The sequence below is a fragment of the Rousettus aegyptiacus genome, unplaced genomic scaffold (assembly GCF_014176215.1).
Source record: "Rousettus aegyptiacus isolate mRouAeg1 unplaced genomic scaffold, mRouAeg1.p scaffold_m13_p_10, whole genome shotgun sequence".
Classification (NCBI taxonomy): domain Eukaryota; kingdom Metazoa; phylum Chordata; class Mammalia; order Chiroptera; family Pteropodidae; genus Rousettus; species Rousettus aegyptiacus.
In genome coordinates, this window is record NW_023416285.1 from 25,314,723 (window position 1) to 25,340,635 (window position 25,913).

Sequence of the window (25,913 nt, forward strand, 5' to 3'; positions counted from 1 at the left end):
TAAAAGTAAAACTTTGCTGACCCCATGTTTTACCCCAGACTTTATTGAATTCGTTTACTCACATTGCCCTTCAAAGTAAAACACCTAGAAAGAGTTGTCCACAGTCCCCAAATACTGTTTGCTCATTCTCTCTTGAATCTCACAGGGCATTCATCTCAACCACTCTGCTAAAAACATTCTTCTCTGGTCTCTTCTTACCTTCACCATGACAAATTTAGCAGTCAGGGTTCAGTTCAAATGGTACTGGACCATATTCAACACATTTGATTGCTCGCTCCCTTCTTCTTGAAACACTTTCCTTATTTTCTTGCTTGATACCGCTCTTTTAAGGCGCTTCCCTGTCTCAACTGCTCACTCTTTCCCAGCCTCGCTTGTTCTTTTTCTTCTCCATGGTCTCTAAACATTGGAATGCTCATGCTCAGTCCTTAAACCTTTTTTCTTCTTTATTTACATTTACTTGCTAGGTGATCACATTTAATATCATGTTTTTAAATATTAGCTATTTGTTAAAGTCTCCCTAATCTATACGTCAGGCCAGGACTTTGCTTATGAGTTCTGGACTTGTATAATCCACCTATCTACTCAACATCTCCGCATGGTCGATTCAGAGATCTCTCAAACTCAGTATGTCCAGAACTAAATTCTGATGCTTCTGCTTTGTAAACTACATCTCGTTCAGCCTTCCGTGCACATCAGGGACATTGCAACACCTACAGTTGCTCCAGCCGCACCGTGGGTGCACACCTGACTCTTCTTTTTTCATTCATTCTATCTGCATATTTAGCACCACTTTCTTCATGATATATGCAGAATCTAATCACTTTTTAACCTCCTCTGCTGGGACTGTGTTGGCCCATCCATCATTTATCTTTTACTGGGATTGTGACAAAAGCCTCCTAACTTTTCTCCATGCTCCTTTCCCCTCCTATAGCCTTTTTTTCTGCAATGAGCATATTTTTTTTCTTATGTAATTCAGATTATGTCACTTCTCTGTATAAAACCTCCTCCCTGTGGCTGTCTCACCCCCATTATAAGCCATATTCTTACCATGACTTACAAAGTCATCATCTGCCTCCTTCACCTCTATGATTTCACTCCTGACCCCATTCCCCATTGCTCCCTCCCATCCAGACATGCTGCCAGTTACTCGAATACCCTGTCTTCTGCTGATTAAGGTATTTCACTTGTAATTCCTTTTTCTTCTGTTCCAAGAAGCCTTATATGAGCACCCTATAAAAGAGCACCCTCCCACCAAATTGCTCTCTGGCCTCCTTATCCTCATATATTTTTCTTCTTAGCTGTTATAATCACCTGCCACAGTATTTATAAACATACTCTTGAAGTCTGTCTCCCCCAACAAGAGTGAGAGCAGGGACTTTGTTTTATTTACTGTATTCTTAGTTTATGAAGAAATCCTGGCACATTGGAGGCTTAACAAATATTACTTGAATGAATAAATAAACAATCAACCTTACTCTTCCCACACACAGCAGACTTCTACTTAGGAGTCCTTTGAGACTTAGGGCATGGAATCCTTTGTTTTCTGCCTCTGTACATCTAGATATATCAGTATTTATCTTCACTTTCTCCTCTTCTCAGACAAAATGGTGCCCATCTCCTAACCCTATTTTCTGACACTACTTTCTTTTGTGTTCTCTTACATATTAATCTTGCTCTACAAGCCATTTCTTTTCTCTCAGCTGACAATTTTCTGTTAGCTATAAACATTTTCAAATCCTCACCTTCACAAAGAAACAAAAACTTTTCTTCAAGCCAAATATTCTTTTTAGCTACTATCCTATTTCTTCTCTTCCCCTCACAAACAGCTACTCAAAAGAAGCATCTACTGAGATTGGCCAAGAGTAGTTGGTACATCTATTTTCCATGTTTTGGTTTCTGTAGATATTGCTGATAATCTCCAGCATCCTTTCCCAAAGTCTATAACCCAGTCTCAGAACATTCTTTTAACACATTATTCCACTCAACAGTTAACAATCAATCAGTTGGCTCTTCAGATGAAAACTGATCTATTGTGTTTATTCTTGACCTAATTTCCTCACTTCACTGCTCAATTACAATAAAGATTATGACTTCTTGTTAGTTAAATGCAAGGGACTCTTTGCAGTCCTCGTTTTATTTTCTTTTTGTGAAGTTCTCTGGAATCTTGGCTTCTTTAACTCAACTTTATTATTCTTTTCATACTGGGTTGGTGTGTTATGAAGTTTTATCAGGGTTCTTAGGGTATGCATTTTTTTAATTCCTATCTCCCACTTCCTCCCTTTTGGCAACCATATCTATGGGTTCTCCATATCTATGGGTCTGTTTCTGAGGGTTTTTTTCTTCAATATTTTAAAATTAAATTTATTGAGGTGACTTTGGCTAATAAAATTACATAGGTTTCAAGCGTATAATTTTATAATACATCTGTATATTGCGTTGTGTGTTCACACAAAGTTAAATCTCCTTCCATCACCACATATTTGACCCTATTTTTTGTTTTATTTATTCATTTTTTTTGTTTGTTTTGTTTTTTAGATTCCACATATAAATGAGACTATATGGTATTCGTCTTTCTCTGTATTCTTTCACTTAGCATAAATACCTTCTAGGTCCCTCCATGTTGTTGCAAATGACAAGATTTCATTCTTTTTTATTGCTGAATAATATTCTATTGTGTGTATGTATATGTATACACACATACTATATCTTCTTTATCCATTCTTCTATTGATGGTTATATAGGTTGCTTTCATATCTTGGCTGGTACTAGTAATGCTATAGTGAACATAGAGGTACATTATCTTTCCAAATTAGTGTTTTTGTTATCTTCTGATAAATACCCAGAAGTAGAATAGCTGGATCATATGGCAGCTCTATTTTTAATTTTTTGAGGACTCTATATATTATTTTCCACAGTGGCTGTTCTAATTTACAATCCCGCCGACAGTGTACAAAGGTTCTCTTTTCTCCACATCCATGCCAGCACTTGTTGTTTATTGCCGTACTGACGATAGCCATTCTGACAACGTGAGGTGAGATGTCATTGTGGTTTTAACTTGTTTTTCCCTGATGATGAGTGATGAACATCAGTATGTCCTTGGAAGAAATGTCTGTGTAGGTTCTCTGCCCATTTTTAAAGTGAATTTTTTGTTCTTTTGGTGTTGTATGAGTTCTTTATATATTGTGGATATTAATCCCTTATTGGATATATCCTTTGCAAATATCTTCTCTCAACCAGTAGGCTGTCTTTTGATTTTGTTTATAGTTTCCTTGGCTGTGCAAAACTTTTTAATTTGATGTAGTCCCATTTGTTTATTTTTTCTTTTGTTTCCCTTGCTCAGGGAGATATATCAAAAATATTACTAAGAGCAATGTCAGAGAGTTTACTGCCTGTTTTCTTCTATGAGTTTTGCAGTTTCAGGTCTTACATTTAAGTCTTTAATCCATTTCGAGTTTATTTTTGTTTAGGAGGTAAGAAAGTGGTCCGATTTTGTAGTTTTAAATGCATCTGTTCCATTTTGCCAACATCAGTTACAGAAGAGATCGTCCCCGAAATGTTTATATTTCTCTCTTAAGGGGATCTTAACCAGGAGTGAAAGAAAGATTCACTAGAGAATCCATGAATAGAATTCAGAGTGTGTGTGTATGCCTGTGTGCAAAATTTTAGTGTTTCAGATGTGGATATCTCTAAGTAGAGCAGCTATAGCTTTTATCTGATTCAGAATAGAGGTAAGGATCACTCCTACTTGCTTTCTCTGGGTAATCTCGCCCAAGCCCGTGGCTTCAGCTGCCAGCATGATGCAAGTGAGAACACAAAAGGTTCAAGACAGACAAATCCATGTTCATATTCCAACTTCTCCTTTTCAAAGCTGGGAATGTTACCTTATTTCTCTGGAATTTGCTTTATTCAACTACGAAGTGGTGGAAATGACCTCTAATTTGCAGAGTTGTTATAACAGAGACGTCATTTGTAAAGCCCTTAGAGACTTATGATAGTAAGTGGTAATTTTTATGATGCAGCCCTAAACATCTTGGTTCCTAAAGCACATAGGCTTGTCAGCTTGAGGAGCCACTCCTTCCACCCCAGTTTTAAATAGAATTTCATTTGGGGGTTCTATCTCACTGAAGCAATAAGCATCATGTGACTCATGCATTACGAATTTATTGACTCTGCTAATACATTTATTAATGCAAAATATCTAGGACAGACAGCTGCAGAAAGCAGTCAGGTCCATCTTTTTGTACGATATTTAGAAAATTGAAATTGGACACATCTAAATTCAATCTTACTGAGAAATGTTTATAAATTGGCTTCTAGTATTTATGTGGAGCAAAAAAAAATAAATAAAAGCATACTTTTAAAGCTGTCAATAAGCATGGTAGAAAACAAATTTTCCATTATATACAATGTAATAAAAATTGACAGGAAAGTAAAAATTGCCTTTGAATTTTTTTAAAAGTCATGTGTTTTTAAAACTATGGAAGCTGATCAGATGTCTCTCCTAACATGTATTCCATATGTTTATTGTATTTTAATAAAATAATGTTTATAAAACTCATCATTTACTTACTCGATAGCCCTTCCTGATTCCATGCCCATTGGAGAAAAGACTTAGATAGGGGTAGAGGTCCTTCCCTATCTCTGGTTTCACTTTCTGTAATTTCAGTTACCTATGGTCAACTGCGATCCAAAAATATTAAATGGAACATTACGGAAATGAACAGTTCAAAAGTTTTAAATAGCCCCCCATTTTGAATAGCTGTCCCACTCTGTCGCCCTGGGACATGAGTTGTCCCTTTGTCCAGCATTTCTACCTCACTTCGTCTCAGCACCTGGTCATTATATCATCTCACATCATCGCAAAAAGAAGAATGAGTCCAGTAAAGTAGGATATTTTTAGAGAAAAAGATAGAGACCACATTCATATAACTTTTATTATAGTATATCTATTTTATTAGCCATTATTATTGTTTATACTATACTATGATTATTATTACTGAACCCTATTTATAAATTAAACTTTATCATAGCTATATATGTATAGGAGAAAACATAGTATATGTCGGGTTCTGTACTATCTGTAGTTTCAAGGAAGAGTCTCGAAAAGTATCCTCTGCAGATACAGGGGGACTACTCTATTATGTTTTAGGAGTTTTATACACATTTATAGCTAAAATTATAAGTTCTTTAAATAACTCCATGAAATAATACAGCTCAATCCCAAACCCAAATGTTTTGGTTTGCAAAACAGTGAATGGTGCCACAAACCGCCTGGCAGGAGCCCCCAGACCTCCTCTCACCGGAGCTTGACTGTAGGTGTTCTCCCACCCCTTTCTCTGCTCCTGATCTCTTCCTGAAAGTGATGTAGGGCATACACGGAAAGTGAATTTGAAACCTTTACTTACTGAATTTTAAAGAAAACTTTGTGAATTTTGCAACATTCTTCCAAGTAACTGAAAACACGCTGGATTGGGAAATAGTTGAAATGGAATTCAACGTCACTGACCTATATCTTTGAGTTGTACAAATCTAGTCTGGAAAAAAATTTAACAACTTAATTAATGTTCTGTTTTAAAGTTTTCTGCAGTGAATTAGGTATCATGTGATAAATATTTTTATATCAAGACATGGGTCAGTAAAATTTTGAGAAGTGTAGAAAACTAAATATAGAAATAATTACCCATAATTCCAACACCTAGAGATAACTACTTATTTTCTTATGCTTTTCTTCCTTTCTTCCCTCCTATTCTTCTCTCTCTCTGCTTTCTTGATAGATTTACAAATATATGTCAGAATAAACATATATGTGTACACATATAAAATATCCTGGAAAATGTATAATCTGTATTTTATATACTATATAATATAAATAAAATATATAAATTTCATAATTGGAATAACATTGTATATTTTCAGTGTTGTAACATAAGGAAACAATCAGGGTTATAGTCAATTATTTATAAAGAAAGACTTAAGCATTATTTGCAATAGCAAAAATCTGAATCAATCTTAGCGGAGCATTAGGCATCCAATAAATTTTAATGTTGTAAATTAATGGACAAATAAGGTTTTTTTCTGATGTTCTGTATAAGCAATTTTTAATGACAAAAAGTGCACACATAAAACTATTTACTTTTCTTGCGTCCATTATGAACATTTAATTATAAGAAAGAAAAAATAAATATGATATTCTGTTAGAAAATATAATAATGTGTTTTAATTATTGCGGAAAGGACTCGTTAACGTGTTTAAATATAAAACTAAATCTTTAAATACAGTTATTTATTTATGAAAGGCAAACATGAAAGAAATCTTCCAAGTATTGAATAGATTTTTATTTTCTGTACATGAACCCAACAATATCTCTATATTTGTTCTCTCTCTCTTTCTCTCTCAAATTTTAAAAATGAAATAGCCACGAGGCTTGAGACTATAGCTATTATTTTCCTGTAATATAAAGAATATGGCCACTTCTTCCCAGAATTAAAACCAGCAAGGATTAATAATTTTTTTTAATTATTAAATTGAAACACTCTTATCTAAGTAATATTATGTGACTGTGGCTAAGGTAAGAATTACTAATATCTATCCAATAGAGTAACACATTAGGCAATATAAATTATGCATAACATTTACTTCAGTCAAGCATGTAAGAGTCCTTGGAAACACTGAGCAGCTTATAGACATTGCAAGATTATGCAGTCTTTGCAAAGCTATTTCAAAATTAATACACATAATCCTTAATGCTTTACTTCTTCAATTGCTTTTCTCTATAGTGTGCCATTTGAATATTAATTTGTTATTTTTAAATTTCTACACTTCTTATTTAAATTTGAATTAGTTGAATGAATTGGTAGTATTGGATATATAGCCTACTTTAAATTGCCATACTAGTCTATGGCTATGCTACCCTGAACAAGCCGAATCCCACCTGACCTCAGAAGCTAAGTAGGGTTGGGTCTGGTTAATACTTGGATGAGAGACCATCTAGGAAGACCAGGTAGGCATAAAAAATTTTAAAAAATAAGGGATTGTAAAGCTGACAAGGTCCTTGCAATCTGTGAGGTCAACCAAGGGTTGCCTCGCCTAAAAAAAAAAATAAATAAAAAATTAAAAAATAAATAAGTAAATAAATAGATAAATTGCCATGCTAAATTTTATAGCATTTTGTAATTATCAAAGTAATTTGATGTAGTAGCCTCACTTTAATTAGATATGGTAACTTAATCACACTAGGAAGTGATTTTTTTCAGGATTGTACTCTCATGTCTTTTGTCCTGTGCCACGTGTGAAGGACCTAAATCCTCCTGTGAATCCTTTGCCGTCTTGGCCTGCCTCAGTTCCATCTTTGTTATCTGAATAAGATTCCACTGAGTGGGGAGTTCCTCTTTGATATGGACGTGTTTATTCCCTTTTCTGGAACAATGGATTGAGAAACTACCTTTTGAAAATTTAAGCCTGTCATATAAGAATAGTAAACTTTCTAATGGTTCTACAAAAATACTGTAAACCATCTTTGGACCAGTCAAAATATTCTCACCTTTCAGCAATTTGACAGTTGTTTCTGAAGCACCTTGTAAGTTCAGCCCTGGGATATCAAGGATTAAATGTAAATAAATTCACAGTGCAGTGAGGAGTGCATCTGTTCCACTTACTGGCATAGACTCTAGGTCAAACTGTGATTCTTGAAAGGTTAAGGAATCCCAGTGAGATGATTCTGTGACAGGATTCCTATGGGTTCTCAAAACCTCCTGCCACCAGGACAATCCTGTTGCCACCCAGAGTTCCTACGATGTTGTTTTAAAGCATTACCTAGATGCCTACTTCTGGTGCCATTTTTACCTGAGAGAAAAATAAGCTTGACATCTGAATGTGTGGATTTGAGAGTTTTCAAGAGATAATAAAGTTATAGTAACCACCTTCAAATGATCTTTTTAGACAATAAGGGTTTCAAAATGCAAAACATAGAAATTACTGTTTTGAAGTATTTCCTTTCAATTCAAGAGAATGAAATGAATCTGAATTAAAGGTATTAAAAATGGTCACCAAGCTTGGGTTTCTTAATGAAGTATTTCTAAGTTATTGAAGTAATTTCTTTCTGATTACCTTGGAACAGAGGTAGCTAGCACTTTTTAGAGTTGCATGACCAATACCGATATCCCCTCAAGTTTTTGAAAATGAAAATGTTTTTATTTAAAACTTATCACAGTAAAGATATATGTGGGTCTCTTATCCTTATCAGTATTTCAAAGTAAGATTCTCTTTTAAAAGTACAAATTTTATGTGCCTATCTGTGCATGTGTTAATGGAAAAACAGCATTTGTCCCATCTGAAAAGGAATGATACAGTTTTACCATTCATAAAAAAAGTATCATGTAGTGAAACTAATTGCCTCAGTCAGAAATCTAAATGAGTTTGTCCATTTAGAGAAGAGTGTTAGCACTTTCTGGCAACTGTAATTGTGATAACAGCCTAACAAAGAATGGTTAATATTGCTCTTAAATTGCCTAATGTAACAATACACACTGCAGTGATATGTCATCTCATTTATCATGGTCCGTTGTGGTTTACTTGTCTCACAAAACTTTCAACTTGCTTTGATCACTTTTCTGTCAGGCATCAGCTACTGGCTAATTGTTTTCTACCATTCTGTTCTGATTACCACTTTTTAAAATCCACCCCTCCTGCTGTTTCTTCGTCTTCATGCCGGTGCCTTAGCTGCCTCGGGTGTTGCTGGTGTTGCGGGTGTTGCCTTGAGCAAGCTTTTGAAAATCATCCGTTCTATCCCCACTCAGTTAGAGGACAAGCACCTAAAGAAATTCCAAGTTTGGAGAGGAGCTAAAAGAGAAAGAGTCTTCTCTGAGAGTTGTGTTAATTCCATGATAACCTGTACAGTACCCAGTGAGTAGTATACAGCTGACACGATGAGATTAAATTATTAATTTATTTTTTAAGTTTTCCTAGCTCAGTGTGAATTTTTTCTTTCATCTCATCATATACAAAACCCAACTGGAGATTTTAAGAAGGTAATAGGTAATCAATATTTTTATTCACAGGTGATTTTCTCTTAGAAGCATTTGCCGTTATGTCGCTTTGAAATTTTTACTAGCTTAAACAACAAGAATTAGATTACCCAAAGATTATGTAATCTATTGACTGCATGAGGGGTTATGGTGCACGTTAATTGAGCCAAAGATCTCTCATATTTTAAAAAATTCCCTTAGTTTGGATTATGTAGAGTAAGAGATAGATGTTTATTTTAAAAATTGACTTAAAGTATTATAGAAACAATGAAAAATTCAAAGACTCTGTAAGTTCTAAAACTAAAATATCTGCCTGTTTTTTTCTTAATTCTGCGCCATCTTGGAATATGTATCTCACACTAATGGTCTGGGCTAGTAGACTGTCCCTTTAAGTAACCCATTCGCTATGATCATGTGAGGTATATTTTACCTTTTGCCTTCTCTTTCTCCAATTTAATTCTAGAACATACTAAAACCCTTGAGTCATTTTGGAGTTATATGCAACAGGCCACAATATCAAGATTTTACATAAATAACAGAGTAAAAATATGAAGATATATGACTTTTTAAAACCACAAAATGAAATTTGTCAGTAGCTAGGTATTGTTATATTCAGAAATATATTGAAAAGATTTTCAGAACTAGTTTAAGTTTTAGTAGTGAAAATATTAACTTAAGAAAACAATTTTATAACTGTTTCCTTTTCTTCTTTTTTTCAATTTCAGGGTCAGGCTGGTCCTCGGGTAAGTGAACTCTTTTCTAACAAATTAATTCTGATTTAGGATTTTTCCAGTGTGGGGGTTTTTCTGCAGTACTTTTCAAAAGACACAAAAAAAGCTGTGAGCCAGTAATCATGACACCACACGGTAGACCAGATATTTCCCAGGAGTAAAGCTTTGGGGCCTCTTCAGGGTTGTATGAGCCACGTCAGCTGTTGGACCAGATGGCAAGTTTAACAATGTACTATCATATAAAGCAAAACCCTTAACTGATCTGAAACAGAGCCACAGGACTTTAATGTAAGACAAAATGACTTAGTAGATGTCTGGTATGAACTGGTTCACATTAGGTACTGATTAATCATGTACTAATAATGTCGTTGTAAATCCACGCAGGCTCTGATTATGTAGACTGCGATCTTACCAGCTACTTTTGATTCATTATAAGCAGATATTGAATTCGTTCTCTATTTTCAATATAAACCAACTGCTGCAGACATGATTTATAATTAAATTTAAACACAGTCAACAGAAAATCTTTTGGGCCCCCAATCATATTGAAGAAAGTGAGGAAATTTTAGGAAGGGGAGGAATATGTATAAAGATGAAAGTGAACAAGAAGGGACTTGTCAGAAATGAAGCGTCAGTAAAGAACAAGTTAAATATTAATACTTATTGTAGTATGTAGGAAGCTGGAGAGAAGGAAATGCCATTATTAACGTTTTACCGTTAACGCCATAATATCTGTAAATAACATAATTATTTCTTGAGTTCTCCTTACGTCTCTTTCCTCTCAACATATTGAATGCTATTTCTGTCTTAGATTGTTTCATAAATAAACTATGTTCATGATATCTTTGTTAGTATCATAAATTGTCTATAGTGTGCTAATTGTTATTCTAGACCATGGGAACGTTATAGTTTTTTTATGAGCTCTGTGTATTAAGGATGTCTAACAAAATAAACAAAAACCCCCACATATTTCAGTGGAGGAGTCTTTTTCATACTATACCCATGAGAAAAAGTTTGATCTGTAATTAATTTATGTTCATATCAGAGAATACTCTCATTATTTGTGATTTTCACTCAGATTCTTAGTTGGCTTAAGGTAATTATTGGAAAGAAAGAAACTACAAAAGAAAGTTGTAGCTTATTCCCTAAATTTGAAACTGCATCATTATAATGGGATGAAGAAAAAGTAAAAGGTGCTTTGCATGCTTTATTTCATTTTATGTTTATGACAGCTCTGGAAAATGTGTGAGAGTGTGTGTGTGTGTGCGTGTGTGTGTGTGCGTGTGTGTGTGTGTGTGTGTGTGTGTGTGTGTACAGAAATGATAATTGACTCACCTGAAATGACACCATAAAACTGGGAGCAGAAGTCAAGTTTGTCTCAAAAGAAGAGAAAAGGAGGTGAGATATAACAGATGATAAAAAAAATTAGAGCCTTGGTTTTAAAAGATTATATTCTTTAACATATTTAAAATTTTAATAGGACCTCTGTCTTAGACTGCATCACCTCTCCCTACACCAGGGTGTTCTTAAGATAAGGCTTTGGGCATGCGTAGATTTTTTGGGACTCGATCCCAGGAAACATTGTGAGAAAGTGAGAATATGACACAGGAAGGGGAAGAAAACAGAGAACGGATGTGTTAATGACCAAGTTATTGCTCTGGACAGCTGAAACTGCGTCCCGCTGAAGAACCTGTAAGAAGTCGTGTAGAGCTTGCCCCAGAACCATCCTACTGAGGGGCAGGGAAGTTGATGTACTTATCCACTACTTTCCCCTTCCTTCATTGTTGGGGGTGCTAACTCCCTGTATTCTAGCACTGTCTTGGAAGAAAATGGTGGTATGAGTTGACATCTACATTTGCTACAACATCCAAGAGCAAGTGTCCCATAGACAAAACAAAGAGTGGGAAATTAAGATATAGATATAAAAATTTGGAAATTGAACAAAAAGACATAAAAAGCATATTAGTTAATGAGATGTTAAAGAGAATAACTGTAAAAAGAAGAACATGATCGTCATGACTCATTGGTATGCAACCACAGTTAATGAGCAGAAGAAAGATGATGAACCAGTGCGGGAACCAAGAATGGACAGAACTAGGAATATTCCGGATCACTGCAGCTAAGATTTGAAAGTGTATCATTGGCAATTCAAAATACCTTCACATCAGGTCTTATATTTGCAATGGCTCTTCTGAAAAATAAAGTCTAACTGCCTATACTTGAAAATTTTGGAGACTTTCAAGGAGGATAGGACTGGCATTTTCAAACGGGGACTTGCTCTGATTTTCCCTAGTTTTGGCTACCAGTTTGCTTTTGGTGGACACTTGAAAGCAATGAATTCAGGAAGGATATGGATGAGGGGAAATGTGAAGCCAAGAAATACCCTCACATTGTCTTTCTAAGGCACAAAATACAGGCAGAGTTTTATTGCTGTGTTCCTAAGGAAAAGTCTGACCTACCTCTTATGTCTGCATCATTATCATGATATTTTTCAAGAGAAACTTCCATTTTTTGATTTTAAATTAAATAATTCTTAATGAAGTTCTTAATTTAGCACTTGATTATTAGCTTTGGGGTTTTTTATAACATACACAAGAATTTTTATATATAGGCTCCTTTCCATCTATATTTTTCATCTTCTCTGTTACCTATTGTAATGTATTATTTTCCCAGCCTCTAATCTACTCTTGGGATTACACACACACACACAAACACACACACACACACACACACACACACACACACACACACACACAAAATGGACCTTGAATAGGCTTTTAACTCCAAGAACAAATTTTATCTATCTGAAAATATCAACACTTAGAAATGACCTGAATAGTAGGCATGATTATCAATATGTGCAGCAAAGTTTATAGTAGTTGATATAATTACATCTTAGTATTAACACCTTATCATGAATCCACTTTTTCCTTGAGTAAATTTATACAAACTATATATTAAACCTTACAGATGTATAAGGTACATATAGTGTAAAAGCAAGCAGTGTACATTTAAAACCTAAATTAGAAAATTATAATGGTTTTTTAAACGATTGAAAGATTTATTTTATCAGATTTCTCTTAAAATGCCCCTGTTTTGTTATTTGGATCACTAAAAATGATTTTATTCATATACAATATATATAATAACAGGAACTTGTAATTTGGGTATGTCTTCCTTTATAAAATCTTTTTGGTGACAAAACGATATCCACTTTTTTCTTAAAATGGCAACCTTTTCAGTTTCCCTGATTTTTTTTAATGCCTACAGCACCCAGTTTTCCTAGGTGGCCTCCCATCCAAGTACTAACCAGGCCTGACCTTGCTTAGCTTCCGAGATCAGATGGATTCAGGCATGTTTAGGGTAGTTTTTCTGATTTTTGTATGATCTGAGCCAGAACTCTTCATAACTCATTTGTTGTTATTTATCTATTTTAAGATTTAATATAACAACTTTATCTACATTTCTTCTCTGCCTTTCCTGTTCCTTTCTCACCCTTGTGCCTTCTTAGGGTTTATTAACTGTAGGAAAAGGGAAGGGCACGGACATTGCAAAACGTTCTCTTTACCCTCTCACCCCATCTCCTTTTGCAACTAGTTAAGGAAGGAAAGAGAAGGATAGTTTGCTACTTAAACAAGCTTTCTCCAAACAAGATCCCTTAAGCAGTCCCCAAACTGAAGTTTCCCATCTCTGAGTCATAACCATGTCACTCAGAGGTGCCCCTTAGCAAGACTACCTACTTCACTGGAAAAACCACACTTTCTATGACTGGTGGTATTGTGACAGTTACATTTCTAAAATCCCAAACTCCAACCTTCAATGGATTTTTTTTGTTAAGAGAGTGTATTACCAATACTGGTTCTATCGTACAATAAGAATTATTTTTAGGTACATTAGAAATAGGCTTTTGTTGATTGGGCTGAGAAAGAAAACCATATTTATGTTACAATTCTTGTGAGAAGATACGATCAGACTTCCAAACAACTAACTTCCACAGAAAAGAGTTGTAAATGTCTGAGTTGGAAGATTGTACATCCTTTCGAGTTTATGAAAATATTTGGACACAATTATAATTGGCACCTTGTTATTCCTGTGCAAATATTTATGTCAGTGAGAGTTTTCTTGTGTAGGATGAACATCCCCACATCATCTTATTCACATTATTTATATAGTGCAAAACTCTTTCTTAGAGAGTGAATAACTCAATTTTGCTTCTTCTATATTACACTTATTTAGTAAGGAATTCCAGATTAACAAGGTTTTATTTTGCAGACCAATGGTAAAAAAGGAAAATATCTATTATTCAGGGAGTTCTTCTGATCATCTTTCTAAAGTCAAAGACAGCTTAATGGATTTAGCTTAGATTTTTAAACAATCGCAAACACTGGAAAGCTAAATGGCAGTGAATGCCATTGCAGTAATAGTACAAAATTGAATATGAAAATAAGCTTTAGGGAAGAGAGGTGAGTCTTTGCATTTATTTAAATATGTGAGAAAATGGTTCTTGACAAGAGAAATGGGATGGTGAAAGGGTATTAGAAAAAAGGCAATTCTGGCAGCTGTGGTGAAGATGGGAAAAGAATGGAGAGGATGTTGCTATAAATCCACTGAAACGAAGAAAAACAAATTCTTAGGAAACGGAATGGGATAGAGTAAATAATGTCACAGAGACTTGAAAAAGTGGTTGAATAATAAGAAAAAACAACAAGAACAGAGAGTAAGTAAGAGAAGAAAGAAAAGAGAAGAAATAAGAAACAAGACATGAGCATGTGTATTTCAAACTGGAAATAATAAGAATTATTTGGGGGTGAGGCAAAATTAATCTGAAATAAAACTCACCTTTATATTTGTTCATTAATTTATATTACCATAATTTAATTACTCAGGTATTTGTTAAGCCCCTGCTATGTACAGGGCACACACAATAAGGCTATGAAATTGTTGTGAACAAGGTAGACTGAACCTCTGTCCTTTTGATCTTTTAGTATTAATAGCCAAGTAGAGTGTGACACTCCCCAGCATCTGAGGATGACTTTAACAACACTTGCAAGCCCTGACCTGCATTTGCACACCTGGGGAATCCCCAGGTCCAGTTGGGACCTTAAACATGAGGCATTTTAGGAGGACATTTTCCAACATGCAGGTTACTCAGGATCGATGCCATTGCTCTAAGTGTGGCCCTGGTGCCACGCCACAGTTCTAGTAATTGAGTTTCTGTTTAGATCCAGGCAGCATTTCTCTGGTAACGGAGTCCTTTCCTGGATTTCCACTCTTGCATTCTCTTTCTATGTTACTCTCTTGATCCCAGGTCCTCCTTCTCCTTCCTCTCTACCACCAGATGTTAGAGTCACGGTGCAAATGCTCTGTGCTATGTTACGAATGGCCGATAGATCAATTAAGTTCCTCTAGCTCACTGCCCACCTAACAGGATTTTACATTTCTATTTTTTGATACTGACTTTGCCATTCTGTGCACTGTGAAAACTTGCCTGTGTTCTGCCCAGTCATTGCTGCAAGGAAGGTGAGTCAGGAAAGCGAGCATTTAGCTTTCTCCTCTCCATGGTGAAGACACTGAGGGTTGAGATTGAGTGTATCATCAACAAATATCATGCTATTCATGTCTGCCAGATAAAAGTTTTCTATCATGGTTCTGATTATGTCATTCTTCTGACCCCAAAACTCTGAGTTTCAATGTGATTACCATTTAGCGTGAATTAAAATCTAGTTCTTTGCCTGACATTCATATCCTTTGATTTGGCCTGCTTTTCTAGCCCTAACTCCTGCTAATTTTTCATTCATGTTCTTTCTGGACGTTATGCTTCATTGAACCAAACTAAACCCTTAATTTTTTTTCTTCAAATCTGTTTTTCTTTGTTTTTTTCTTAAAATAGTCTTTTCTCCAGAACTACTTTCTTCCCAGCCCCTAGATACTCTCAGTTTCTACACATCTAATATGATCACCTTTCAGACTTATGCACTTCTTCCATCAAGATGTCTTTACTCTCCCTTAGCTGAATGTAATATCTCCCTTTTGCTGAATCCCCACAGCACTTTATCTGTACAGCTTTTTTTTTATTACTTTACACTTAAAGTAGAAGGGCATAGACAGCAAAGGCAGACAGATCATAATTCAAATCCTAGCTTTTCAACTTACAAGCTCTATGATGTTGGGCAAGTTACTCAATTACTCTGACTTCCATTTTCCTCTCTGTAAAGTGGATATAACAATGTCTTATCTTAACAGATGGTATGAAGATTAAACTAAGATGATATATGTATAACTTCTAACTTGGTGCCTAGTATATAGCAGGTACTCATAAGTAATAATTCCCTCCTTTTTCCTCTTTCTATTGTATCACAGTTATTTATAAACATCTTTTCTCTGTTTATTACTGACTTTTATTATATTCAAGAGTGGGACCTATGTTTTCTTTCATCTTTAGTTCCTCGTACATAGAAATTCAACAAATGTTACTGAGTTGTCAGTGGTATATACAAGAGCTTAAGGAAAAGGAAGCTAAGGAAGAGAGAAAACGATCAGCTTTTCATAATTCTAAATGCCCCCATCAGTAATACTATGTGTCGTCAATAATGCCATTTAAAACAAGTGTCTAAGGTGTCTAAGCTCTGAGTTTTTACTGACATTCATTTTAATATAATAATATTTCACTACTACATGGTTTCCTTTTATTTCATAATTTGTTTATATTGATATTTTTTTGGTGAAAATAAACAGATATAATTAACCCAGGGCCATATTTATGATGTATTATTTTATAACAACTTATTTGTTACAAAAGGATTCAAGGCTTCACTTTGATTTTTAATAATCAAAGCAATTGTAGAAAGTAGTTCATGGTGGTTGTGTGTAATGCCACATCGCTTAAACAATATTATTATCCCATTGATAAATTATTTAATACAAATTATAGAAACTAGCTGTTTTTAAAAACCTCTGGATTTCATCTCATACACTTTAGAAAGCTATATTGGCCTTTTTTTTTTTTTTACACAAAATTACTCTACTAGTATATTCAATAGAGGATAATGAAATAGTAGAAGCACTTTAGTAAGTGAAAGCTACCACTTCAATACCAAGGACATTTATTTTGTGTAAAATTCTTGAATTTAAAAGCCTTCCTTGTAACCCTCCTTTGGAGAATTGCATGTGAACATAAAGGAGATGTGATTCCCCTAAGAATTTGGAGTACTAAAGCGGCGTTCATGTTGTAATTCTGTATTACTCAGTGAGAAAAAAATGTAAGAGAAAACCGCAAGCAAATACCATCAGACAACTGCACATGGACGCGTGTGGCTTCCATTTGTATTTTTTCAATGTACTTGAAAAGTGGAAGATGTCCCTTTGCCTTTCCCCCCCACCAAATTCCTTTTTGCTTTTTTTCCCCCCCTGACATTGTCATTGCCATTTCATAACATTTTACTAAAATTTATAAAAAGCAAGCTGCGTGTGCCTCGTATAGAATTATTTCTGATATTTTGGATTTAACTTTCTGTTCATGTGTTTTTAATTATGTACTAAGCTCCTTCTAACCTAACACTTTAGCAATTCCCATATTTCATGTTTGTGTTTCAGTGCAGCCTTTTTCCCATCCATATAGTCTGACTTGGGGGCAGGGGGAGGACATCTACATTCTCCAAGAAGTTTGGAGAGCATGGGCCTGTGTGCCTGTGTGTGTGTATAGAAAATCCTTATTTTGCTCACCACATAATATAACTGTCATATTAAACTAGTAATTATTAATCAATCATGCTAGATTTGACCATGTATTATCATTTTCCATTATCCATATTTTATGTGGTAGTTAGATAATAAAAAGAATGATTATTAAAGTCTTAACAGTTTATGGTTTTTGGATATTTTATTAAGTAAATGTTTAATGTGATATGGAAGACTCCATTTGGAAATAGCTTATATTTTTAAGAATATACATAGCATTACAGCTTATTTATTTTATTAGAACTCATATTTTTTTGTTTTTCCATGGTCATTGTGTGTTGAAATGGTATAACATCATTCTCAAAGTTTAATTTTAGCTTAGAATTCTTTTCCACTAAAATTAATTGAATAACTTTTATTGCCAACTTTATGCTTAATTTTTTATCAAATATGTTTCTTTTAATTCTTTCTGAATAAGGTGAATAATGCATACCTTTTCATAAATAATTAAGTTAATCCAGTTTTGATTTACATATTGGAAGCCGAAATTCCCTGAATTCCATACTCATTTATGTATCTGTTTCTTTAGATAGTGTTGATATGTAGAAAATGCACAATATATTTTTGTTTAATAAATGTATACATTTAATAATTCAGATTTAAAGATAACTTTATATCCATTTGATGATGAAATGACTGGAGCAACTGAAAATATCAACGTTAAGCACTCTGTTTTTAAAGCACCATATGGAATACATTGAATAGGGTTAGGGGATGGCTCCTTGGGCAGACGTGGGCTTAAATCCTGGTCTAACACTTACAAACTGTATAACTGTAGGCAAGTTATTTTTTTTCCTTCAGTTTTTCAATGTGAAATAAAGATTGTTGGTTTTATCTAATACATGACTTAATGAAGCACTTTAGAGCTGTGATGGCACATGTTAAGTGTTATTATTAAAGACCTCCGTATGCACACACCTTCTCACCTAAGTGCTCATGCAGAGACAGAGTCATAAAGACGTGTTACCCTCGTAACGGTACTTCATCAGCTGGGTAAGCATCCAGGAGCATAAAGGCCTCGAAGCATAGAGAGGTTTGGGATAAATAGACCAATCTTAAAATTAAGAAATTTGTGAAAAGTGATTATCACTGTTAGATATGGTCATAGTGTCAGATTCTGTATGCATAGCAAACATTTCGTGCACATTTCTAAGCGTGTCTAATTCTTTCTAAAGATAACAGATGTTTTAGTTAGAAATACTCTTCTTCAGTGAAGTAAAATTAATTCAGCTTGAGATTTTTTAAACTTTAAATTTTTATTTATAAATTTTCTCAAGTATATTATATATGTATATATAATTTCACATAGATGTTTTCGTGAATTCTTTTTGATAATTTTGATGTAACCAAAATTCTTACTGAACTAAATTTATTTTCTCATTAAATATCATTTGGTCATGTTCAGTTGATCCCACATTTTTAATAGAGACATATTTCTTAGTGTAGAGATTACAGTGGAGAAACATTATGATAGTAAAAATGATAGCTTCAGAAACATTTTATTCCATTCTCTCTTTTTGATAGGGCACATTTAAACTTAGTTTAAATAATAATGGTAGGAACCTCTACTGCTTCCTTATGCTAATAAAGCTGAAATGATTTATTTTTTTCAAATGTTCAGTATATTCAGTGATAATTATTTAAAATCTTAGGTCAGGCAGAATCTATCACAGTAATTCACATTCAGTTAAAATTTTTTTTATAAAACATACATGGAGTTGATTTGTATTTTTTTGATGATTAGTGATATTGAACATCTTTTGCTATGCCTGTTGGCCATCTGTGTGTCTTCTTTGGAGATATATCTATTCAGGTCCTCTGCCCATTTTTTAACTGAATTGCTTGGGGTTTTTTTTGGTGTTAAGTTGTATGAGTTCCTTATTTATTTATTTATTTTTGGATATTAACCCTTTATTAGATACATAATTTGCAGTATCCTCACACCTGTCAGAATGGCAATCATCAAAAAAATTAACAATTAAATTTTGGTGAGAATGTGGAGAAAAGGGAACCCTTGTACACTCTTGGTGGGATTGTAAATGGGCGTAGCTGCTATGGAAAACATAGAAATTCCTTTAAAAATTAAAAAATAGAACTGCCATACAACCTAGCAATACCATATCTGAGCATTTATCTGAAGAAATCCAAAACACTAATTCAAAAAGGTACATGTACCCTTCTGTTCATTGCAGCATTATTTACAATAGCCGAGATATGGAAACAAGCAGGGTGTCCAATCGATAGATGAAGATGTGAGATATATATATTATATGTATATAATATATACACACACACATATGTAAATGCATATACACACATATATAATGGAATATTATGTATTCCATATACACATATGGTATATGTATATATAATACAATAAAAAAGAATGAAATCTTGCCATCTGCAATGACGTGGATGAAGCTATGCTAAGTGAAATAAGTCAGATGGAGAAAGATAAATACTATGTGATTTTACCTGCATCTGGAATCTAAAATACAAAACAAATAAACAAACAAAACAAAACAAACCCATAGATACAGAGAACAAGGTGATGGCTGACAAAGGGGAGGGGTGAGGGGAAAGGTGGGAAAAATAAAGAAAATATCTGTTTTTTGAAAACATAACCATCATTTCATTATCAACCCTAATAAAATTAACAATAAGTCCTCAATATCATCATTCCCAGTCATATTCAAATTTCCTAATTGTCTCAAAAATATCTCTTTGCAGGTAGTTCATTTTAATTAAACCCCAAACTCACACTGGACATTTAATTGCTATAACTCTTCAATCTCTTTTACTCTATGGTTTGTCTGTCTTCTCTCTTTATTTTTTCATGTCATCAATTTTTCCAGCACATTCGCCCTACATACAGAATGCCCCCCAGCATTCTACACTAGTCTAATGACTTCCTCGTGGTGTTGCTTTACTTGTTTCCCTGTCTTCAGTATTTCTTGTAAACTGTCTGTTCCGCGAGGCTCTGGTTCAGGTTTTAGGGAGACTCTCTTATGAAGGTGTGTTGTACCTCCTAGTTCACCATATGAAGAGGCAGATAGTGTTTGGTTGATCAGCAGGTCAAGTGTGATTGCCAAGATTCTCCACACCTGTCACCTCACAGCTTTTATGTCTGTGGAAGATGGTTTTCTATAACAACTTTTTCACTGTAGATTGCAGATGGGCCCTTGATGTTTTTTGAGCTGGTAAATATGTTCAGACATGTGCTTTAGAAAATATAATCTGACAAGTGTGTAGGATGGAGTAGAGTAAGGGAAGACCAGGATAGGCCTGTAGACTAGTCCTGTTTTTTAGGAACATGAGTGCCAGCAGCCAACCTGGAAAGGTAGATTTATGGGACTTTGTGGAGAATGAAATCTGTAGGATTTGGCAGTAGAGTCTATTTGTGGAATCAAACGTAATGCTGAGCATTTAGGCATGGAAGGGGTAGTGGTGTGTTTAACAAAAATATAGAAGCCAGGAGTCATGACTGGCTTGAAGTAGAAATCAAGAAGCTTGGTTTAAGAATGTTGAGTTGAGCTGAGGATGGCATATCTTGGTTTAGACATCTGGTGAGCTGTTTTCCATTCTGGAAAAGAATTTAGGACATAAATCAGGTAATAGTTAAAGCCTTGAGGATATATTCAATAGCTGATGAAGGGAGTAAAGTGAAAAAGAAAAAAAAAGGCTTAGACACAAATTTGGGCAATCCCAACATTTATGAACTTTGTCAACCCTTCCTCCCCTGAACGCTGGTTTATTGAATTTTAGCTTAGCCCAGGGTAACTCCTTTCCAGTGGCTTGGCAATTTCTCTTCCCATAGCTCGGTTTTCTTCTCCTTAAGGGAACGAAATGCCCCCAAGACCCATATGTATTTCAGCTCTTGTTACTTTATCTTTCTCAAAACCAGACTAAAAATATGACGTCTACTCTGTTACCTCTTTTCTCTTTCCTCGAATCCAATTTCCTTTCTTTCCATGACTAATCAATTATTTAGGGAAGTTAGGTAGAAATAGTAAGTATAAGGTAGGACTCTCAAATGAGGGAATAGAAGGCCAAAGCCACATTCCTTCCACCTGACTTTAGGAGAGGGTGGATGAACATGTGTGGAAACCAAGGGGAAGAATCTGAGGGAACCGTAATGGTGGAAGGGGTGAGAGCAATGATAAGGAGCAGGGCAAGGTTGCGGAGGAGGCAAGGGGTGGACGCGTACAATATAATCTTTACTCCACAGAGAGCAGAGGGTGAAGATACAGAAAAATCTGGAGCCAGAGAGCATGGTAGTTGTAGAAGGTTACATTAAAAATTTTTAATCTTTTTAGTCATCAGCTGAAAATGAAGGAGACTGGGCTTCTAATTTACATTGGAAACTTGAGAATCATAGAGAAACCCTGAAATTCAGGCTCTCCTAGCCTCATTGAGCAATTGTATTTTTCATTCCTTGTGCATATCTTCTTAGACTTAAAGGGACACCTCATCCCTGTGTTGTGCTCAGTTGTCCTTCACAAAAATCAATATTGTTATATAAGAAACTACAAGTGAAGTCTACGGCCATGCCACCCTCAACGTGCCCGATCTTGTCCGATCTCGGAAGCTAAGCAGGGTTGGGCCTGGTTAGTACTTGGATGGGAGACCTAGGAATGTCAGGTGCTGTAGGCATTAAAAAATGAAAGAAAAGAAAGAAAAGAAACTACAAGTGAAGCAAAGAATCAAACTGATCTTCAAAACAGGCTTTCTTAGGTAGCCTGGACAAAATTAAGTAGGGCCAGTACTTAGGAAACATGCTGAAATAGGCGATTATAAATGAAACCCACGGTTTAAAGATGCACGTACCTCTGAATACATTTGAATTACATTGAGGACACAAAGAGTATTCTGGGATAGCTGACACCATTAGCTGTAAAATCACAGGGGCTACTGTGGGCATTTAGAGAGCAAGTTGATACTTTCTTTCCACAAAAGAAATGTTTAGGATTCCAAGTCTTTCACCATGGAGTTCATTTTATTTGACCTCTTCAAAATAAGTTTAAAAATGCAAAGTTAAACAAAAAGTTTTAGCAATCCCTTAAAAACATTTAGAGGCAAGGAATGATGCTAGAAAGACTAGCCCCCTTGGTTTTGATTGGCAGGAGTGGTAATTTGGCTGTATTTAATTTGTATTGTGTTAGAAAAGAAAGCCAGAGTGAGCTTCCCCTGATTCCTGCTGTTTTATAAGCCCTTAACTCCATTGAGCTAAGCTACATCAGCCCTACTTTTGAGAGTCCTTTTTTAATGTTTGGTTTTGCTAAGTTTTCTTTTAGTGCTAGACCCCACTAATTGTTTCCTTATGGCAGCTGCTTATGACTTAAGACTGATCATAGGCACATACAGTTCCTTGTTTAGGACTGAAACTGATACCACAAAAGAGCTTAGAGTTACCATCTCACCACAGAAAATGCCCAGAAAGTAATAGCTGTAAAAATTAGTTTTGTAATAAATGGGGTTGGTTTTGGTATTCTAAATTTCTGTTTATACCTATCTCCTTTTCTGCTTGGTCTCTTAATCATCAATGCAAAATGAAAGGTGTAAAGTCTGAAGCTATAAATCTGTTTATAGCTATAATTCCCTTCCCTGGCTTAGCAGAGTTTGACACTTTAATAAACACCGTTCTTCTGTAGCAATGTTGAATCTGGTTCTTGTATAATTCTTTATGTGTTGCTGCTTTGAACACAGAATTTTATTGCATTCTTTTCTTTCTGGTGTTTCAATTCAGTAAGAATTGATTGAGCACCTACTACATGCAAGGGTTGACTAGGTAGTTCCAGGCCCAGAAATTTAGGCTTGTTTACCCATTAAAGTAATGTGGCTAAAACTACCATGGAGTATTTTTGTTCTGCTTTGTTTTGTTTGGTAATAGTTCCTGAACATTGAGGTAAACCTATGTTAAAACTACCATTTCTCCAAATGTTTTCAACCATCCACCTAACACATTTCTCACCACATTTTAGGAAATCAGTATATTTACTTTCTTCATCTTCAGGTCAAGTATCTGAAAAAGAAATTTCATTTTTTGTTAAAAATTATTAAAAGATTAAAATATTAAAAATATTGAGTGTATACTTAGTAATCAGTACCATTGGTAGACCAGACGGTCAACAGATTACTTCATGCACAGTGTTTCATTTTAGCCAAGCAGTAAGCATTTTTCCCTTCATTTTACAGATGACGAGATTGAAGCTCACAGAGGTTAACACACACACACACACACACACACACACACACATGTACACACACATTGATCTATACTTATACATAGGAAGTTATACATTTTCACATCAGATTTTCCATAAAAAGTTTAAAATTTACACATTACTATCTGAAGTTATTTGCAAAATTGAAAGTCTATAAGCAAAAAAAAAAAATAAAAAAAGATGATTTGAGAAAGAAATGTCCCTGAAAAATACGTTATGCTAGTAAAGTGGAAAACTATATATATGAACTCAAGGTCAAGGTATATCCTTGGAAGCACACATGTTCACATTTTAGGTGGAGGTGAACCTCTGCAAACTGCATAAAACCCTTTATTCACAAGTTTGGAAGGTTTTTCACATGTTAATAGGTAGGGTCCCCATTTTTCAGGTAAACACTGGATTTTTCTATTAATACTATTTGCAATACGATTTTCTGCTGTTTGAGATACCTGCTAAAAACCATGATCCATATTCACTTTCTTCATGAATGTATGAATAAGAGCATCTATCTCACTGGCAAAGTGGCCAAGTCAACAATGCAGTGAAAGAACAGGCAAATACTTGACAATCGGTAGAATCGAGGCTTCTATCCTACTCGGACTAGGGAAGACTGGATTTCCCCCTGTTTCCTTTCCTCTCTGGGAGACTGAACATTGATAAAGTAACCTTTGCAGGAGCGCCTGAGCACGCAGACGTCAGGCACGCAGTGACCGCCGAGGTCGTGCTATGCTCCCAGAGAAGGGCCAGTAGAGCGGACTCTGTCTTCTTCATCCTTAAAAGACGTAAGGAAATTATGACTTTTAAAGGATAGGAAGCCCGTTTTCATTTTGCAGTCTAAAAAGTAGAGGAAGGAAAAAATAATGAAGGTGTGCTTTATTCCTAAATTAACACAGAGGAAGGGTGGCCTCTGCCTGATGGCAGCACAGCGTGGCCACCATATGTCATCTGTGCTCCTTTTGCCCAACGTTGATAGTAAAGAATTCTCTCAGCTATTTCTGATTAAGTCAGCCAAAGCTGCCAACAATCTGTCTGGATTTAAAATACACCTTTAAAACCAGATTTAAACTCTATGTGGTTCACTTGGCTCTGGAGCTGCTGTGTTTATCAGGATTGAACCCGCTTAGGGCAATGCTTTTCTGCAGATGCACTAAATTGTGAAATTTCAAATGAGCAGGACTTCCTAAACTATGTTGATGATCTGTCCATGGCCACCATGTCCAATCAGTTAACTGGTCTTATTGGTTCTACCTCAGACATATCTTCTGAATCTAGAACTTTCCTTGTGTCCCTACTGTCATGATTTTAATTCAGATCTTTGCCATCTCTCTCCAGGATCAAGGTAACAGCTTCCTAAAAAGAATAATATTCCATATTTTCAGAGTCCCATAAATCACGCTTGATCTCACTGTCATCTTGTTATATCGATGATAGAATCCAGCCCAGGCACCTAGGGATTGTCAGCCAGCCTTCCTAGATCTCTCTTTCCTACTATTCCCCAACTCTGATCACACACCACTTGTTCTTAGCACTCTAAACTCACCTTTCTCTGACAGCGATGTCCCCTCATACTTACACATGTTCTTTTCTTCTCGATCTGCTTCGTTCCTTCCCAGTCCTCCTTACCTCTGGCCAACTTTCAAGAGCCAGTTGCAATATCATCTTTTAAACTCCAGCTCTCCTACCTTCTTTCCTCTCTGTATTCTCATAGCACAGTGTTTATTCCACTGTATAATTAAATTTACATGTCCCTCCTTCAGACTCAAACCACGTCGCCTGGCTAATCGTTAGCCGTAAATGCTTAGAAAATGAAACTTGCTTGTCTCATAATTCTATAGTAATGAAAAGATTAATCAGGAAAAGGTTGGTTATATTTCAAGAATAAAAATGACCTACGGTTTTCAGGGATAAAAATCATAACCTCATTCTTATCCCTGCAGCTTTGGCTGCCAAGAATTTCCAGGGTTTGTTCCTTTTCCATTTTTTTGACCTCTAGCAGAATTTAATTTTGTTTTCATGATTGCCATCTTTTAAAAATTATTCCCTCTTTGCTCTTGCCAGTTCAAAGTAGGCAAAATTTATAGTTGTAGTGAATGAAAGGGCTTTATTGGGACATCCAACCTTTATGAATATATCTATTTTCTAGCTATATTTCGATTACTTTTATGTAGATTGAAATCCAATATTTTCCTGAATCTCAT

At 35.1% G+C, this 25,913-nt stretch overlaps 1 protein-coding gene and 1 pseudogene across 1 annotated transcript in view; both read left to right on the forward strand.

Annotated features, from left to right (window-relative positions):
* COL25A1 (collagen type XXV alpha 1 chain) overlaps nucleotides 1-25,913 on the forward strand; it is a 387,771-nt gene that overhangs the window by 229,591 nt on the left and 132,267 nt on the right. Inside the window, 1 exon segment of the mRNA XM_036227627.1 lies at nucleotides 9,749-9,766. Within this exon segment, the coding sequence (XP_036083520.1) occupies nucleotides 9,749-9,766 (18 nt within the window).
* On the forward strand, nucleotides 22,029-22,144 carry LOC118608864 (annotated as a pseudogene).